The following is a 20,096-nucleotide window of genomic DNA, read 5'->3' on the forward strand; positions in this document are numbered from 1 at the left end:
AACAAAATGCTGACACGAGGACACAGGATGATTCATTGCAACAAGGATACCCACAGGATAGTATATTGGAAACAAACTTTACAACCTCAGTTGGAGAGGGGGTGGAAGGGGGAATGGAGTAGGATGGGGAGGAATGTGGAAGGTGGGGGAGGGAAGGGATAGTGGGACAACACCAAGGAAGGGATGGGAAAACAATGATCGACAAGTAATGTATTCATTGCCTTACTCATGTAACTGTGATGCATCTTTACAATAAAATCAAATTTTAAAAAAGTGTGTGTGTGTGTGTGTGTGTGTGTGTGTGTGTGTGTGTGTGTGTGTGTGTGTGTGTGTGTGTATGAAGGTAGCAGAAAGAAGTGAGCTCACAGGCAGAAGAGAAAATGGTGATAATTATGAAATGGTAAGTCTATTCCGATCTGGAGCCCCTAGAACTGTTGTTTGTATCCTCTCCTGGGTCAAGGAAGACGGGAATCTGTTTAACTCATGTCAAAATCCGAAAACGTAAAGCAAATCCACTCACAGATGACTTGTGAGTTTGCTGAATAAAATGGAATCATTTAGGAAATAATGCAATGGTGTCCTTGAACCCAGATGTCTGGCTCCACACATGAGAGTTTTGAGCTGATGAGAACATGTGTGGGCTTGCTATTCCAAGGCCCTTAAAAAGCAGCAAAGAACTAGTGCCCCTGTAATCTTACCTCCTCAGGAGGCTAAGTTCTGAGGATGGAGGTCAGAAGCCAGCCCAGGCAGGAAAGCCCATGAAACTTTTACCTTCAAATTGGCCACCAACAAGCCATATATGTTGGCTCAAATGGTAAAGTATCAGCCTTGAGCAAATAAGCTCAGGGGCAATGCCCAGGTCCTGAGTTCAAGCCCCATGACCAGCACCAAAAACACAAGTTACCAAAGATAAGGCCAATTTCAAGATTGTGCAAATGAAAGATCTAAGTGCTTCTAATCTGAACCTTTTCCTGCAAGGAATGGAAAAATGTTTTTTAATATCACCTATTGGGAAAGATAAGTGTTAACCTGAGCATTCATACACATTACCTCTTGTGGTTACAAACTTGTATAACTACTTTGAGAAATAATTTGATACTTCTTGTGTGCACTTGTGTAATTCTACTACTTGTATAATTCTACTTTTACTTTTGTTTTATATACCAAGGAAGTAAATAAATTGAATAAGATATCAAGGTAATCAAATCAGATAAGTGATGAGGAAGAATTATTGTATGAAAAAATTCTAGCTAAAGTACAAGATAAATGAGTGAAATTTATAAAAACCAACTTTGTTAAAATATTTAAGTAGCTTTCATGAATAAATGTAAAAATTATTGGGTAAAATCTGAGGTTACACCAATAAAGTCTTTAGGCTGATTCTATTTGCATATACTGATCAAAATGAGGAGATGTAAAATCGGAGCAATAGGGAATATTAGATCACATTTACAATTTCCTATTTTGGGAAAACTTTATTTGTTCCAGTCATTTCACAGGAAATAAAGATATAAAGCTAGATTATAAAAAGACTTATGAGACTATCAGTCAAATTGAGGATGTAAGACACCTGAAATATCTCATATTTCAAACTAGAGAAACGAAGGTTTTTCTAAGAAACCTCAGTAGCTTATCCAGATGACAGTGAAAGACTCTTTAATCCTAGCCACTCAGGAGTTTAATATCTGAGAATCACAGGTTGGAATTAGGGCAGATAGACCAATCTGCAACATTCTTATCTCCAATTAACAGTAAGCAGCTGAAAGTAGAGGTGTGGCTCAAGTGGTAGAGCACCAGCCATCGAGCTCTGCTAGGTGCCCTGAATTCAATCCACAGATACAGGAAAGAAAAACATTTAGAAGTAAAGAAAAATTAGAAATAGGTAGTGTAGAAGGGAAAGAATTGTTATAAAGTGAAACAGATGAATAAGAAACTCTTATTTGGGTTTTGATTGATCAACCATTTGAGATAACTAGTGAGAAATGAAAAAGGGAAAATTAGTTATGAGATGACATTAAACAAAAGTTATTTTAGTTTGTTAGAGGGGGAAAATACATCTGTATTTATTGTCAAATTAATAATAAAAACAGCTAATCATATTCTATTTCTACTACATAGCATTCTAGGTACAAAGTAGACTAAAACTTAAAAAAAACTTATTCTCCTTCCTTTAAGTTGCAAGGTTTGTGTATAGTTTACCTCAAATCTGTGGTCCTTGGAAGAAGTCTTTTTTTCCCACTAAAGTAGACTTCAAAATCTTCATTCTTGAGTCTGTGGGCATAATCGATGTAACCCGATATCTCTTGCCCATGAGTATTTTTGTCACGAATGAAGATCACAGACTGGCGATTGCATAGAAGAACAAAGAATGGAGGGAGACAAAAGTCATGTTAGTACATTATATTTGATAATAAAAATTACAGCTATTGACAATTGTATTCATCAGGGCTATTTCCAATGACTTTGTTTTAACTTTACAATGATTCTGTAAGGTAGATACAACCATTTTTTCCTAGCAGGTAAAGAAACATAAAAATTAACTCAGTGTACACATAAGATATATTTATAGTAATTTTATTCAGTAACACCAATAAATAACTTATACAACCCTTTCTAAGATGATATTGTTTGGAATAGATTTATTTAGTTTCTTTGTGTGCAAGTCCTGGGGCTTGAACTCAGGGCCTCAGCGCTGTCCCTGAGCTCTTTTGCTCAAAGTTGGCACTCTACAATTTGTGCCAATTGTAGAGTCCAATTTTGGCTTTTTAATGGCTAACTGGAGATCAGTTTCATAGACTTTCCTGACTGGGCTGGTTTCAAACTGTGATCTTCAAATATTAGCCTCTTGAGTAGTTAGAATTACAGATATAAGCCACTGGCACTCCATTTGCCTTCTTTTTGATCATCAGTTTCTCCACTTGGAATGTTGAGTCAGTCAGTCTCACAACTAGCAAGTGGCAAACGGGAAATTCAAACCTAGGCTTGCATTTGTGGTCCTATTGCGTTCTTCTTCCAATTGAACCATTGTATATTTTCTCTAATAGAGTTACATGTAGAGTACCTTTCATCTCACTATTACAAGAATCAAATGCCCTTTACAAAACTCCACAAATAAAAATTAAGATAATTGTATCCTTCAAAATATTGCTCTTTCATAGTAATTACATTACAAATATCATTAAGCACCTCCTACATTTTCTGGCATTTTTGTGAAATAATGCAGTAATAACCAATACTTCTAAATTCCAGAGCCCCAGAACTTATGGCCTGGTGGAAAGACATAGACAACATGTGTAAAACAATGAGTATTCCCCATGAATGAAAGCTGTGATATAGTAGTGAAGAACATGATTAGCTACAGATTAAATTGGTAGTAAACATTTATTTATTTATTTATTTATATTTGTCAATTCTGAGGCTTGAACTGTAGGCCTGGACAATGTCCTTCAGCTCTTTTTTTTTTTTTTTTTTATAAATTGTGAGAATACTGTACAGAGGGGTTACAGTTATAAGAGCAAGGTAATGAGTACATTTCTTATCAAGCATTGTTGCCTCCTCCTTTGTTTCCCCTTCCCATCCCTTCCCAACTGCCCCTCCCAAACCCCCCCACCCCCACTCAATTGCATCAAAGTTGTAAAGTTTGGTTTTCCACATAACTCTTGTACATCTCATTGTTGCAATGGGTCCACCTATATCCCTATTTAAACAATTTGTTTTTTCCTTCCCCTCCACAAATTAACATCAAATACAGTGAAAACAGGGGTTATACCATGGGGGAGGGACATACAAAGCAACAAGGAAATAATCTTATAAATATGTTAGAAACAATAGCAAGAAAGAAAAACCACTTGAATCCTTCTCTTGGGGTTCATTTTGCCTAACATCAACTTATCTGAATGTTTCTGCTTGTCTCAGACATATACTACTTATGGCAAATAAGGGAAACCATGGGACCTATGTTTCTTTGGGCCTGGCTTACTTCACTTAATATAACTTTTTCCAAGTCTTTCCATTTCCTAACAAATGGGGCAAGGTAATTCTTTCTGATGGAGGCATAGAATTCCATTGTGTACATATTCTTGATCCATATTCTTGATCCATTCATCTACTGAGGGGCATCTGGGTTGGTTCCATATCTTAGCTATGGTGAATAATGCTGCAATAAACATAGTTGTGCTGGTAGCTTTAGTATATGGTCTTGTTTGTGATCATTTAGGTAAATGCCCAAAAGTGGGTCATAGGGGAGCTCTATGTGGAGTCTTTTGAGGATCCTCCATACTACTTACCAAAGTGGTTGAACAAGTTTACACTCCCACCAACAATGCTAGGCTAGTACTCTACCACTTGAGCCACAGAGCTAGTTTCTGCTTTTTGTGTGACTTAATTGGAGATAAAGAGTCTCACAGACTTTCTACCCTAGGCTGGCTTCCAATCGTGATCCTCAGATCTCTGCCTACTAAGTAGCTAGGGATTACATGAGCCTGCAGTGCCCATGTGTAAAGTGCTAATTTAGGCATTAAGAAAAGACCTCAAATTGTCAAGACTGTAGGAATGAGCAGAATAGGAGGCTCATGAAAACGGCTTAGGTAGGACAAAGAAGGAAAGAGGCAACAAGGAAACATATTTGGGAGAAATGCCATTTATCTCAAGTTCTAAAGAAAACAGAAAAACAAAAGCAATAAATAACCTCCAAATAGGAAATGTTAATATACTTATTTTCAGGTAGAGATCGAATTTTAGAACTTCATATTCTATATTTAGGAGATCTCCTGAGACTTTCTTTTTCTCAATATAGTTCTATATTTAGGAGAACCCCTGAGACTTTCTTTTTCTCTCCAGCAATCACTGGATGTTACTTGTTTAGTGTTTGGGGCTTTCAAATAAGAAGCTTTGATACAGGTGACTAAATGCCAGAGCTTTCAAAAAGTGAAGTTGGGAATTTGAGGGGATTCAGTTTTTTCCCCCACTGAATCTAAGAAGACATGTTGCCAACAATATCTTAATTGAACAAACAGTAATGTAACAGACACAATTTCTAATGTGTGGTTGTGTTACCAACATGTTTCATATTGCCTGTCAGTTTGACACTAGGTGTGGCAAATACTGTGCTGAGAAGGATTCCAAGGTAGCTTCTTGTTTTAAATGGACAAAAAACAGTGGGTTAATTATAAATCCCATCGACATGGCAGGAGGAGGAACAAATATTTGTTAGTCCTCTGTTGAGTCTTTTTTTTTTTCCCCCTGGGGTCCGGTCGTGGGGCCTGAACTCTGGGCCTGGGCACTGTCCCTCAGCTCTTCAGCTCAAGGCTAGCGCTCTACCACTTGAGCCACAGCGCCACTTCCGGCTTTTTTCTTTTTGCTTATGTGGTGCTGAGGAATTCAACCCAGGGCCTCATGCATGCAAGGCAAGCACTCTACCACTGAGCCACCTTCCCAGCCCCTGTGTTGAATCTTATATAGACTTCAATTCTCAGTCCTCATTATTCCCACATATCTCCATGTCATTAAATTCAAAGAGATTTCAATTTTCAGTTTCTGTAGCACAATTTTTTTATATTTATTTATTTATTGTGAAAATACTGTACAGAGGGGTTACAATTACATGGGCAAGATAATGAGCACATTTCTTATCAAGCATTGTAGCCTCCTCCTTTGTTTCCCCTTCCTATCCCTTCCCATCCTCTCCCCCCCACCCCCTTCCATCCCCTCACCCAATCCTCCTCCCTCCCGACCAAAGTTGTAAAGTTCGTTTTGGACATAACGACTTGTACGTCTCATTGTTGGAATGGGTCCACCTGTATCCCTATTTAAAAGATTTGTTTTTTCCCTTCCCCTTCACAAATTATACCGACATCAAATACAGTGTAAGCAGGGGTTATACCGTGGGGGAGGGACATACAAAGCAACAAAGAAATAATCTTATAAATGTGCAGCACAAATTCTAAGTGAACAGTAATTCATGGAGTTTTATTTTCTTTAATTTTGGCAACACTGAGATTTAAACTAAGGAACTCAAATTTGCTTGGTTTTCTGCCTTTGAACCAAGCCTCCAGTACATAAAGAAGTACTGCTTATTGATTTTTCATAGATTAGTCAGTGCCAAGCGGGTTGGGAAAGTATATGAGGCTCTTAACAAATTCTTTGTTTAAATTCCTAACACTAGTTTAACATTGATTGTCTCTATCATTATCTTCTAGATTAAGCAGATAATCACTGCATTGATATAAACATAAATAAAAGTTAACACAGGTTTTTAAAAGAATTGGAAAAGACAAGCCTGAAAGCTTTGTGTTAATCTTAAGAAAGTAAATAAGCATATTTATTCTTGAATGTTCTTATGAAAAAAATGCCTGATAAACTTAGATTACATATATTCCATTAGCTTCACTATCATGTTATGTTATTATACATATATACCTCTGTGTGTGTGTGTGTGTGTGTGTGTGTGTGTGTGCACGCACATGCGCATGTGTTTGAAAACCTTCATGGCAGTTACCCTTCCTTTACATGGAGATCTGTATTTCCAAACTTACTTTCTCACCCTTTTTAGACTTCAGTATTTGCCGTGTGGTTTTTGTGAATCTTGAGCCTTTCTAACTAGAAAAGCTCAAGTGAGGCTCAATTGGATGTAAATATCGAGTCCTTCTAAGTTTACTGAATATTTTGGAGCAAATCCCTCAGAGTCACTAGGCTGCTTCTGTATTTGCAAGTCTGATACTCCTGAGCAGGCTTCTGAAAAATCTAGAAAGTGTCTGTGATAAACAAAACAAGACAAAACTAAACCAAACAAACCACCAAAATCCTTAGTTCAGTCACCTAGCAAATCTCTCTTCATTTTGTTTTTTGTTTTGTTTTCTTTTGTTTTGTTATTTTCAGCAAAGAGGTAGAGAAACAGCATGATGACATTCTTTTGTTTGCCTGGCACTGTTCAACTCATATTTTGATATTCACATCCTAAAAGTGAAATTGTAAGCACCATACCAATATCCCAGTACTGTTTATTTTTTAATGGAAATTCTCATGGCTAAATGAGAATTTCTTTAATTTCTACAATTTATATATATATATATATATATATATATATATATGTATGTATATATTGTAAAAGTGTTGTACAGACTGGTTACAGTTGCATGAGTAGGGTAATGAGTACATTTCACAGCAAGCATTGTTTTCCCCCTACCATCACTTCCCTCCCCACCTCCCCAACTCCTCCTGCCCCAACACCCCTACAATTTCTTTTATTTCAAGATGAGAAAGCACTCAATTCCCTTTATACAAATCTGCTCAAGGTAGATAAAAATTCCTGTGTTCTTATCTTTTCTAGAATGGTCATATACATGCAAAAATAAATTTAAAGAGTGTTTTAATTAAATAAAATATATTTGTTAAAAATATCTTCTCCATGAAAATATTTCTTAATCACTTGTTTAAAATTTTAATTAGAACTAATGAGGTTGATAATTTGGGATAAAAAATTATCAACGTATTCTAACTTAACATTTAACTTATGAGTACATCATTATAAATGCATAGCCTGTGTTTACACGGTTAGAAGAGTTGATAATAAGGAGATATAATTCAAGAGAAAAGGCAATAGTTACAACAAAATATAGTGTAGGTGAAATCTTAATGTTTCATTTATTTTGTATGTTGTGATTTGAGAATTACAAAGAAATTAATCAACACTCTTGATTAATTTAGCATGCATTTTTCTCCAAGTGAACAATAATGACTGCAACTATAAATTGTTTGTTATACTTAAGAGGCCCTTATATTTGGAGCGAATAATAAGGAGCTCTCAAAAATTCTGTAATATATAGATGACATAATTACCCTTATTTTATAAATATAGAATCTGAAAGCATTGAGTTTCAGCAGCTCTCCAAATGTATGTAGCTACAGTGGAACACCTACACTCACACCCATGTAAGTTTACCATTATCCTTTATGTTTTGATTCAGTGTAAAGTGAACAAATAGACCTGTTTTCAAGTGCTAGCTTTGCCATCTAGTTTTTGTGCAAATCAGATGAGCTCTTTTACCTATTATTATTATTATTATATAGTTGAACAAATAGGTTTCAATTCCATAAGTCAGGTTATGAGTATAATTCCTATTGATTTTCTCCAATTTTCTTCCTCCTATCCTTAACTTCATTATGTAGTTCAATTTTCATATAATGTTCATTGAATATAATGACTTCATTTGCTCACTCCTTCTATTTACACTTTTTTGTACATTTTTTTTATTGTAAAAATGTTGTACAGAGGGGTTACAGTTACATGAGCAAGGTAATCAGTACATTTCATATTGAGCATTGTTACCATCTCCTTTGTTGTTCCCCTACCATCCCTTCCCTCCCACCTCCACAACTACCCCCAGTTGTAAAATTCGTTTTCAACATGGTGTTTTGTACATCTCATTGTTACAACGGGTCAACCTGTATGCTTATTTAAGTATTTTGTTTTTTCCCTTCCCCTCCCTGAATTAGAGAAATGTATATACAAGATGCAGAGTACCGACATCAAATACAGTGAAAACAGGGATCAGAAAAAGGCCAAAAGCTATGTACATATGACGCTATAAGTTGATGTTTAGTGAACGAACCCCAAGATAGGGACACAAATATCTTTTTTCTTGCTTGCTATTGTTTCTAATGTATTTATAATGTACCATGTGATTTTTTGTTGCTTTGTATGTTCCTTCCATTTATACTTTTTAAGATTAAGCTTCCTTTATTACAAAGTGGTTCTAACACTGTCCCTAAGAGCAGTTATTTTTAAGCACTAAACACTGCTAAACACACAGTAGATTTCAGTAAGTGGTATCTATTGATGTTAAAAAACTTTACCACTCGATATTGTAGTTACATTACTTTGACTCTTTGGTTAGTGCCTTAGGAACAAGGAAATGGGAAATCATGTCAGAATTTATCTGTCTAGTTGCTTATAGTTATATTTAGCTTCAAGTACATGGTTCATTTGCTTAATCATTTAACTAAAACTTTGGATATATTTTGTAATTAAAATTAAAACAGACTGTTTAGGCATTATTGATTATATGCCTGGTAGATTTAATTGGCAATAAAGCCATAATTCTTGTACCTAGCATGGAGTCTTTTCAAGACTGAGTTTTAATTTTAACCTAAAAGCAACATAGTTTAATCACTGAAAGCTCAGTTATTTGAAGCACTCTGCTGTTTTAACAATAGTTGAAAGATGTTAGAAATAATTGCTTAGGCTTCTCTAATAATATTTTCTTTTATGAAAGCTATGTTGAGGTTTAATTTACATACAAGGCAGTTAAGCATACAGCTTAATGACTTTTAGTAAATTTATACAGCTGATGAACACAATGTCATTTTAGAATATTTCTATCAACCCAAGGAGATCCCTGATGAACATTGGCAGTCATTTATATTCCCACCCCAGCCTCAGGCAATCACTAATCAATTTTCTGTCTCTATAGATGAAATTTTCTTCATTTTCATATAAATGAAATCATATAATATATACCCCTTTTCATTCTAATAACAGTATTTATTACAGTTAGTTTCCCAAAAGATAAATGAAAACTGTATTTTAGAAGTCTCTTCTAAATAATGTTATATAAAAGAGAAAATTCTAGAATGCACAAGTTCTTAAAGTCTTTTCATCTTCCCTAGAATAAGTCAAGATATAACAAAAATGTATCAAAAATCTTAAATATCTCATTTGAGGTTGTATATATTGACTTACATTTCTTAGCAACATAATCCAAAAACACTAGTTGTATTAAATCACTAAAACAAAGAAGAATACAGCAAAAATGAAATAAAAAGCCTATAAAAACCATAAATTGAAAAATACCAATACATATTTATTCCCAATATTGAGCTGGAGGCTCAGATACTAAGGAGCATGTGGAATCTAAGATTTCATTGAGAGAGTTTGTGATATCAAAGTGAACCATCTGAAGTAGAAAAAGACTCAGAATAAATACTTAGGTCCTCATGACTTCTTGTAAGTTGGTAAAAGATGAATTAGAGTAAAACTAAGAGCATTAATATATCATTTAGATAGTTGGCTGCTTATCTTTCCCCAGAAGTGGATTAAAATACAAATTCATAAACTTGTAATGAATTGACTACACAAGTTGCCTGATTTTTCTTGCCCAATACTAATGAGGAGGTATAAACCTGATACACTGAAATGGGATTTTGATGACAGGGAAGCCCAAGTCACAAAAACAACAACAAAAAAGCACACTAAGCAGAAAATTGAAGTGGTAAAATGGAAAATATCCATTTTGGGGAAATGAGAGCTGTCAAACAAAGCTAAGTTTCTGGGCTTCCCTTCTGAAATTCTCACTTTAACTGTGCTCATAGAGACAATTGAGAGAATGTTATCTGCTATGATATGATTTCAGTATTCTGGAAGGCCTTAAATATACATTTAAGGAAACTATTCATTTCCAAAGAAAAATAATTTTTCAAATGGAGTCATTACTTTGGGAACCAATGTATGTTTGTAACATTTCTATAGAGCTGTCAGTATAACTTTTTGAAACTAGTTATGTTGTAAAATGTCTATAATATTTTAAATTGCATCTTCTTGTTCAGTTTCATTTGGATATTTTCAGTGTTTTTCCAGAGCTATGTATAAGACAGAACTTTGCCTTTTTTCCCCTTGGTGCCTTAGATGGAAACTAGAATATTTTTTCTATAACTTGTTGATGCAGGGAAAAATTATTGATCTTTTCTGGTTGCTCTTTTCTTGGTTGGAAGAGCTACCAAACATCATTTCAAAAAGGGTCAAGAACTGTGGCAATTTTACAATCAATAACAACTTACTACAAAGAACTAAGAGTGCTATGTGTAGCTGGCTTGCTCATTTTGCAATAGTTGGGGATTTGATTCCTAAAGTAGTCGTTTACTTTACTTTTTCTCTCCTAGTTTAAAATGGATATATATCCATTTTACAAATGGCTAGGATAACTTTTTCCTGTTTATATGATTTGTATTACCTGTGATGATAGGAATGATTTAAGAATGTCTGGTCCCACCATTAGTATCTGGAAGGTTCCGTAAGTTTTAATGAATGAAAATAAAGGCTCTAAAGTACTATAAAGGAGAAAATGAAATCATTACTGTATGAAACTAATATTTTGCTTAGAAAATACCAGTCATTGAATAAAAACACTTGACAGAGTTCAATTTATAAATTCAACAAAAAAATAGCCACACAAAATAAAGCTTTATTTCTGTACTAGATATTATTACAGAGAAGTAATCTTAATTTGTTTTGTGCCTTTTGCTAAAATTATATTTACCAAATGTTTTTGTTAAAATCTTTTCTAAAGGTATAAATCTTAAAAATCTTGCTAAAATATCTTTAAATTTTTCTTGTTGAAATCAAAGAAATGTTGGATAAATGGGATTGCATGATATTGCAGAGTTTCTGCATGGCAAAGGACATAGCTAGCAAGATGAACAGAAAACTCACGAATTGGGAAGAGATCTTCACTAGTCATACATCGCACAAGGGTCTCATATCTAAAATATACTTAGTAAACCGCTCAACAACAAATGCTCAAAGAAAAAACTGCCCAATAAATAACTGGGCTAAAGACTTAAAGAGAAACTTCTCCGAAGAGGAAATAAGAATGGCCAATAGACACAGGAAGAAATGCTCAACTTCTCTAGCCATAAAAGAAATGCAAATCAAAACAACATTGAGATTCTACCTCACCCCAGTTAGAATGGCTATGATCAAGAAATCTAATCACAACAGATGCTGGAGGGGCTGTGGCCAAAATGTAACCCTACTGCATTGTTGGTGGGAGGGTAAATTTGTTCAACCACTTTGGAAACCAGTATGGAGGTTTCTCAAAAGACTCCACATAGAGCTCCCCTATGACCCATCAATCTCACTTTTGGGCATTTACCCGAATGATCACAAACAAGACCATACTAAAGCTACCAGGACAACTATGTTTATCGCAGCATTATTTACCATAGCTAAGATATGGAACCAAACCAGATGCCCCTCAGTAGATGAATAGATCAAGCAAATGTGGTATATATATATATATATATATATATATATATATATATATATACACACACACACACACACACACACACACATATCACAAATATATGTGGAGGCATAGAAGTCCATTATACATATACACCATATATATACATATATATACATTATAATGGACTTCTATGCCTCCACATATATTTGTGATATGTGTGTGTGTGTGTAATTTTTTCCAGCCTTTCCATTTCCGAACTAATGGAGCAATGCCATTCTTTCTGATGGAGGCATAGAAGTCCATTATACATATACACCATATATATACATATATATGCATTATAATGGACTTCTATGCCTCCATCAGAAAAAATGGCATTGCTCCATTAGATAGGAAATGGAAAGGCTGGAAAAAATTATATTAAGTGAAGTAAGCCAGGCCCAAGAAACATAAGTTCCATAGTTTCCCTTATTTGCAATAACTAGTACATGTGTAGGGCAAGCAGAAAAGGTCAAAAGCTATGTACATATGACCATATACGATAACGTTAAGTGAAATGAACCCCAAGATAGGGACACAAATATCTTTTTTCTTTCTTGCTATTGTTTCTAATGTATTTATGATGTAGCATGTGATATTTTTGTTGCTCTGTATGTCCTTCCCCCATGGTTTAACCCTTGTTTTCATTGTATTCATTCCGGTACCCTGCTTCTTGTATATACATTTTTCTAATTTGGGGAGAGGAAAGGAAATAAGAAAATGCTGAAAGTAGGAAAACAATTTTCTTGTTGAAGAAAACTTACTATAAAGTAAATATATAATGAAATTATAAGCAAAATATCAAAGGAATAGTTCTGATTACTTAAAATTTTATCATAAACAAATGATTAAGAATAATAATTTTTTAAAATTAGAATAAGCAGTATAACTTGAATTATTGGATATAATAAGTTATAATAAATATACTATTACTGGTGGTATATGAATAAAAATATTTTTAAAATATGCTCATGTATATAATTGGGTATGTATGAAATATAAATACTTTTGAATACAGAATAATTTCTGCAATGACTACCCTTCCCTTAATTCACAATGCTTGTCTTTGAGCATGTCCTTCTCCTTTTCCCTCCATCCATCCTTTCTTCCCTTCCTACTTTTTCTATCTTTTTGGTGCTGGTCCTGGGGCTTTAACTCAGGGTGTGTGCACTGTCTCAGAGCTTTTTGCTGAAGTCAAGCATTCTACTACATGAGCCACAGCTCCAGTTTCATTTTTTTTTCTGGTTAATTGGAGATGTCTCACAGATTTTCTTGCCCTGGATGGTTTCAAACCACAGTACTCAGATCTCAGCCTCCTGAATAGTGAGCATTACAAAAGTGAGTCACCCCAGTGCCTGGCTCAAGCATGTCACTTCCTGATCTTCATATTTTTCTTTTCTTTTTCTTTTTTTTTCTTCATGCATTTTTATGTTATTACAGAGGTGATATATAGAGATGTTACAGTTACATAAGTCAGGTACTGAGTACATTTCCTTCTGGACCTGTCACCCCAATTCTTCTCTCTCCCAGTTTTGCTTCTGTCCTTACCCACAAGTTGTGCAGTTCATTTTCAGTATAGTGTCCAGTGAATGTAACTGCTGCATTTGTTTACCCTTTGTTTCTCCATTTCTGTGCCCCGCCTTGCTCTCCAAAGACAGATAAATGAATAAACATGACAAAAAGAAAACAGAAACAGAAATGAAGAAAAAAACCTTTAGTTTCCATCTCTTGGAGTCCAGTTCAATAAATATATATTATCCGGTCATATGCACATAGACATTGCACCTTTGTGTTCCTCTCATAAGCATATCCTCTTTTGATATCAATGTCAGTGAATGCCTAGAGACCTCTACAATTTATCCTGATCCAGTGTATTTTAGATATAGCTTCTGCATGAGAGAAAAATGTCTCTGGGTTTAGCTTATCTCACTTAACTTGATTTATTTTAGGTCTATCCATCTTCTTGCAAATGGCATGTTATTATTCTAACAGTTGGGTAAAATTAAATTCTGTACAGGTACCATAGTTTTTGGATCCGTTCATCTATTGTAGGACATTTGAGTTGTTATCACTATCTTCTTAATTGGTTTTTCTGTCTTTTCTGATTTTTTAAGTTTTGAAGTTTGTCAAGGCTCAGTTCTCATATTTTTTTCTATTTGTATTAACTCACAAGATGGTTGTCTGTACAATTTTTCTCTCAGAGGTTTCATGGACACCTCAAACTCCACATGGCCTTCATGAAATTATTTTATTGATCAAACATGTGATCACTTTGAGCAAATATTTTCTTCTTCAAGAAATAAGCAACATCATTTACCTAATTGTTGAAGCAAAAATTCATTCTCCAAAGTGGTTGAACAAGTTTACACTCCCATCAACAATTTAGTAGAGTTCCCTATTGGCCACATTCCCCTCCAGCATCTTTTGTTATTAGAGTTCTTGATTCTAGCCATTCTAACTGGGGTGAGGTGGTATCTCAATGTTGTTTTGATTTGCATTTCTTTTATGGCTAGAGAGGTTGAGCATTTCTTCATGTGTCTATTGGCCATTCCTATTTCCTCTTCAGAGAAGTTTCTCTTTAAGTCTTTAGCCCACTTATTTATCAGGCAGTTGTTTCGTTGAGGATTTGTTGTTGTGGGATTTAGTTTTTTGAGTTCTAAGTATATTTTAGATATGAGACCCTTGTGCAATGTATGACTAGTGAAGAGCTTCTCCTAGTTCGTGGGTTTTCTGTTGATCTTGCTAGCTATGACTTTTGCCATGCAGAAACTCTGCAATTTCATGCAATCCTGTTTGTCCAACGTTTCTTTGATATGTTGTGTTTCTGGGTCTTTATTAATAAAATTTCAGCCTGTGCCAAGGAGCCCTAGAGATTCTCCTATTCCTTCTTGTAACGTTTTCAGGATGTCTGCTTTGACATTCAACCACTTTGGAAAGCAGTATGGCGGTTCCTCAAAAGACTCTACATAGATCTCCCCTATGATCCAGCAATCCCACTTTTGGGCATTTACCCAAATGATCACAAACAAGGGTTTACTAAAGTTACCAGCACAACTATGTTTATCACAGCATTATTTACCGTAGCTAATATATTGAACCAATCCAGATGACCCTCAGTAGATGAATGTATCAAGAAAATGTGATATATATAAGGGAATTGAATGGCATTGCCCCATTTGTTAGAAAATGGAAAGACTTAGAAAAAATTATAAAGTGAAGTAAGCCAGGCCCAAAGAAACATAGGTTCCATGGTTTCCCTTATTTTCAATAACTAGTATAAGTCGTGGATAAGCAGAAAAGATCCAAAGCTAAGTGTATATGACATTATAAGATGATGTTAACTGAAATGAACCCCAAGTTAGGGACACAACTTGTTTTTTTCTTTCTTGCTATTGTTTTTGATGTATTTAAAATGTACTATGTGGGTTTTTTTTGTTTCTTTTGTATGTTCTTCCCCTACGGTATAACCCATCTTCACTTTATTTTATGTCGGTGCCCGGCATTTTTCTAGTTGAAGGGGAAGGGAAATAACAAAATACTGAAACAAGAATACAAGATGACCTATTGTAACAATGAGATGTATAAGACACTATGTAGAAAATGAACTTTACAATATGGGGGTGGGGGAGAGTTGGGGGAGAGGGAAGGGATGGTAGTGGGAAAAAAAAGGAGAAGGTAACAATGATCGATAGGAAATGTACTTCTTACCTTACCCATGTAACTGTAACCACTCTGTACACTATTTTTACACTAAAAACATTTAAAAAATCAATTTCTCATTACATCTCACATCTGTTCTAACCTATTGACAGTCCTATTGCCTCAATGTTCAACGTAAACATATTGCTTCAAATATTACTCTGATCCCATAAATCACTCTGTTCCAGTCATACCACTCCCTTGAGCACACTGTTTCTCTGTTGATTTTCCCTGTTTTATGACATATTCTTCTGGCAAAAAAATCTTTCTCAGACATTTTAAAGCTTGGTCTCTCACTTCTTATGGGTTTCTGCAAAAGTTCACTCCTTTTATAGTGTTTCCTGATCACTGTAACTAAAATAGAACACAAATTCCAGAGTCTGTCTCTTTGCCATATTTGTCTTTCTTCATGGAAGATACACACACACACACACACACACACACACACACACACACATATTAACAATTTTCTGTAGTTAGGATACATAGCTTCTAAATTGTTAAATCAATAACTTGGTGTTCTCAACATATATGTACTTACTCAAGGGAAGTGGTTGTAGCAAATTGTGGTTTACATTGTTGACATTTTCATAAGAAGAGAAAAGACAGAACTGTGTATTACCAGGTTATTTCAGTAGGTGATATGGGCAACTGTAATCAATTGAGAGTGAAGTAAGAACTGAGGAAATAAAAATACATATGTAGGCATTTACACCCAGTGAAACCAATGGAGGATACTCTTAGGGAAGAAACACATATAAAATCATATAAAATAATCATATAAAATAATATTTATTGAAATGAACTCCAGGAAATGGTAATAAGAGATTTTTTTCTTTTTTTGTTTCTTTTTGTTTTTGGATTGTTGTTTATCTGTCTTTGGGAGGATAAAGGGAGCACAAAAATGGAGGGGCAAAGGATGAACAAATGCCACAGTGGTACTTACTAGAAACTATGTTGAAAATGAATTATACAACTTGTGGGTAAGGATGGAAGGGAAAAACTGTGAGAGAGCAAAGGAAATGTATTCATTACCTGACTTATGTGACATAACCTCTCTGTACATCTTTGTAATTACTATTAAATAAGCATACAAAACTTTATATAATCCTTGAGAAATATGTCTGCCAAGTAGAGAAATAGGGTTCTAGTTTGAGGAGAATGTGATAATAGAGGAAATCCAAATATATTGTTCATGTCTCCTTCTTTGCCTAGACATAGGCAAACCTACAAAATGGATATATAGGAAAACATAGAAACAAACTTTTTATTTGCCAAGAAAGCAACTTTCACGTTGAAGCTTCTCTGTGAATCTTGTTACTTTTTTTCTCTCTTTCTTCCTTCCACTTCCCCTCCTCAGTCTCCTTCCTCTCCCTCTTCCTCTTCCCTTCCTTCATTCTAATTTCTTCACTTCATTTTGTTGAATGGTACTCTAACTTCACAGTGTGGGACATTGGCATTATTAGCTTTTTAAAGCAGCTTTCTGTGTCTCATACCAGAGTTTCTAACTTTACATGGTCAGCAGCAATGCTATCTAATAAGATGCATTTCTTTTCATCTTGTTAGAAGATGCTGATTTTGCTGATCATGAATGACAAATTTTGAGAACCACAGTCTTCTTGTGACAAGTTTACGTTTTAGCAGTCACTTAGAACAGGAAAGGGAAACCATGGGACCTATGTTTCTTTGGGCTTGGCTTACTTCACTTAATATAATTTTTTCCAAGTCTTTCCATTTCCTAACAAATGAGGCAATGTAATTCTTTCTGATGGAGGCATAGAATTCCATTGTGTATATAGACCACATCTTCTTGATCCATTCATCTACTGAGGGGCATCTGGGTTGGTTCCATATCTTAGCTATGGTAAATAATGCTGCAATAAACACAGTTGTGCTGGTAGCTTTAGTGTGGTCTTGTTTATAAAAATTTGGGTAAATGCCCAAAAGTGGGATTGCTGGGTCATAGGGGAGCTCTACGTGGAGTCTTTTGAGGAACCTCCATACTACTTTCCAAAGTGGTTGAACAAGTTTATTTAAATGTTTTTTTCTTTCATGCATTTGTTTCTAATGCAATTATAAGATTATTTCTTTGTTGCTTTGTATGTCCCTCCCCCACAGTATAACCCCTGCTTTCACTGTATTTGATGTAGGTATAATTTGTGGAGGGGAAGGGGAAAAACAAGTCGTTTAAATAAGGATACAGGTGGACCATTGCAACAATGAGAAATACAAGTTGTCATGTCGAAAATGAACTTTACAGCTTTGGTGGCGGGGGGAGGATTGGGTGGGGGAGGGAGGGAGGCTGGGAAGGGATGGGAAGGGTAAACAAAGGAGGAGGCTAAAATGCTTGGTAAGAAATGTACTCACTATCTTGCCCATGTAATTGTAACCCCTCTGTACAGTATTTTAACAATTAAAAAAAAAGAACAGGAAAGGGAAGAATGCTCATTAGTAAACATACTTGAATGAAGAAGGTTTTGCTGTACTAGATAATACTATGAGGATAAGTTCAAAGACTTCGGTGACGTACTGACTCCAAATATGTCTGCATTCTTTAGTTCTAGAAGTTTATCCAGAAGTTATTTGTTTCTTTCACTTACAAATCCTTTTCCTTTAAAATGGAAGTTTTGTAAAGTCTAAGATTTTGCCTCCCTACCTACTCTTTACTTTCCCTCAATGCCAGCTACTTCATCCAATCACTTATCAAATAAATTCTGATGTCTGCTTCCAGTGTTTTTCTGAACAGTGCTTCTCCAGTGTTCAGCATTCACAGAAATCACTTGAAGACCTTACAAAAATGAGGATTCTGCTCTAATGTTTCTAAGGTCCTGTTTTATACATCAAACACAAAACACGTTTTACATACAAACACAATCAAACTCCCAGATCAAACAACAGACTGCTACCAATCCTCTTGATATCAACTCTTTTTTTTTAAATTTTATTTTATTTTATTTGAGAACATACTGTTCAGAGGGGTTACAATTACATGGGCAGGATAATGCATACATTTCTTACCAAGCATTGCAGCCTCCTCCTTTGTTTACCCTTCACCTCCCTTCCCAGCCTCCCCCCTCCCCCCCCACCCAATGATATCAACTCTTATAGAGGAGATAGCGGTCCTCAAGTTGTAGTCTCTGGAACCAGTTTCATCTTTTTCTATAAAGTTTTTTGTTATTGTAATCCCATTAAAAGTCTTGCAAGGAAAATGCTGTCTTGGTTTATACAGGGTGGCCCCTAAATATTCACCATGTTGTCCTTATGTTCCCTATTGAAATATAGTATAGCTAAAATAAGAAAATAGGAGACATAATTCACTGTAAAAAGGTAAAATATTTTTATAAACCAGAGTTTTTGTTTTTTCAGATCATATTAAAACTAACAGACAAAAGTTTTCAAGAAGATCAGTGTGTTGTTTGTTTGTTATAAGAGAGCTTCTCTTTGGAATTCAGATTTCTCATTTTAACTCTTCTGTATGCATTTTGTGATAATGAAAGTACAGCTCTGCTCTACCAAATAGTGACACTTATCTAGAACAACTCATTTGCTTTGCTTGTTTCTGAGGCCCCATGTCTCTAGGAAAGCATCAAGTAGTAATCAAATTCCTAACCCTAAAAACCCAATCCCACTCTGAAACATGATGTTAGAGGGGGTGCTATTTGTCCCCACTCTACAGACAAGCAAATGAATCCTATAACTAAAATATGAGCTAGATGGTGTACAGTGTGTTGTAAGCAAGTGTAGAACTCACTATGACTGTGTCCATCAAAAATGGTTATTGTTTTAAAAATCAAGAGTAAATTGGGTATACACATAATCACAGAAGCAGAAAGGACACAGATTAGCTGATATGTTAAATTGACATCCTTTAAAGTAGATAAATTGATACTTTTATAAAAGATAAATGCTACTGAGCTATTTTTTTAAATTATTACCACTAAGACAAAAGTATTTCACATGGGCAGATAACACAAGGTAAACATACATTTATTATTATTTTTTATCTGGAGATCACAATGTTGTATTTGCTCATTGCACTTAAACCACATCCTGCATGTTTTGGATTTTAGAGACTTTAAGTTTAAGGGCAGCTCTTTTTATCTGATACTTACTTTCAGGGTTTGTTTTGATTTTTTTTCTGGCTTGATACATAAGAATTTTGAGTTCTTTAAAGATCCTTTGAGACTTAGGAGCAAAGGAAGGAGAGGATTAAGATGACCTTATTTTAATTTAATATTTATTAAACAAATAAGTTATTTTAGAGCTATTGGAAAACATCAAACTAGAGTAGAATCAAAGCAATTGGTTTTCCCTGTTAGATTTTCAAAAGAACTG

The 20,096-nt window shown here is 34.9% G+C and overlaps 1 protein-coding gene across 1 annotated transcript in view; it reads right to left on the minus strand.

The window, feature by feature from the left end:
- The window catches only part of Cfap299 (cilia and flagella associated protein 299), a 557,667-nt gene that overhangs the window by 71,773 nt on the left and 465,798 nt on the right, over positions 1-20,096 (minus strand). The window contains exon 4 of the mRNA XM_070012282.1: positions 2,200-2,342. Within this exon, the coding sequence (XP_069868383.1) occupies positions 2,200-2,342 (143 nt within the window). The remainder of the gene's footprint in view (positions 1-2,199; positions 2,343-20,096) is intronic.

This window comes from Dipodomys merriami, unplaced genomic scaffold, assembly GCF_024711535.1.
Source record: "Dipodomys merriami isolate MVZ:Mamm:240054 unplaced genomic scaffold, mDipMer1.0.p SCAF_9, whole genome shotgun sequence".
In the NCBI taxonomy this organism is placed as follows: Eukaryota; Metazoa; Chordata; class Mammalia; order Rodentia; family Heteromyidae; genus Dipodomys; species Dipodomys merriami.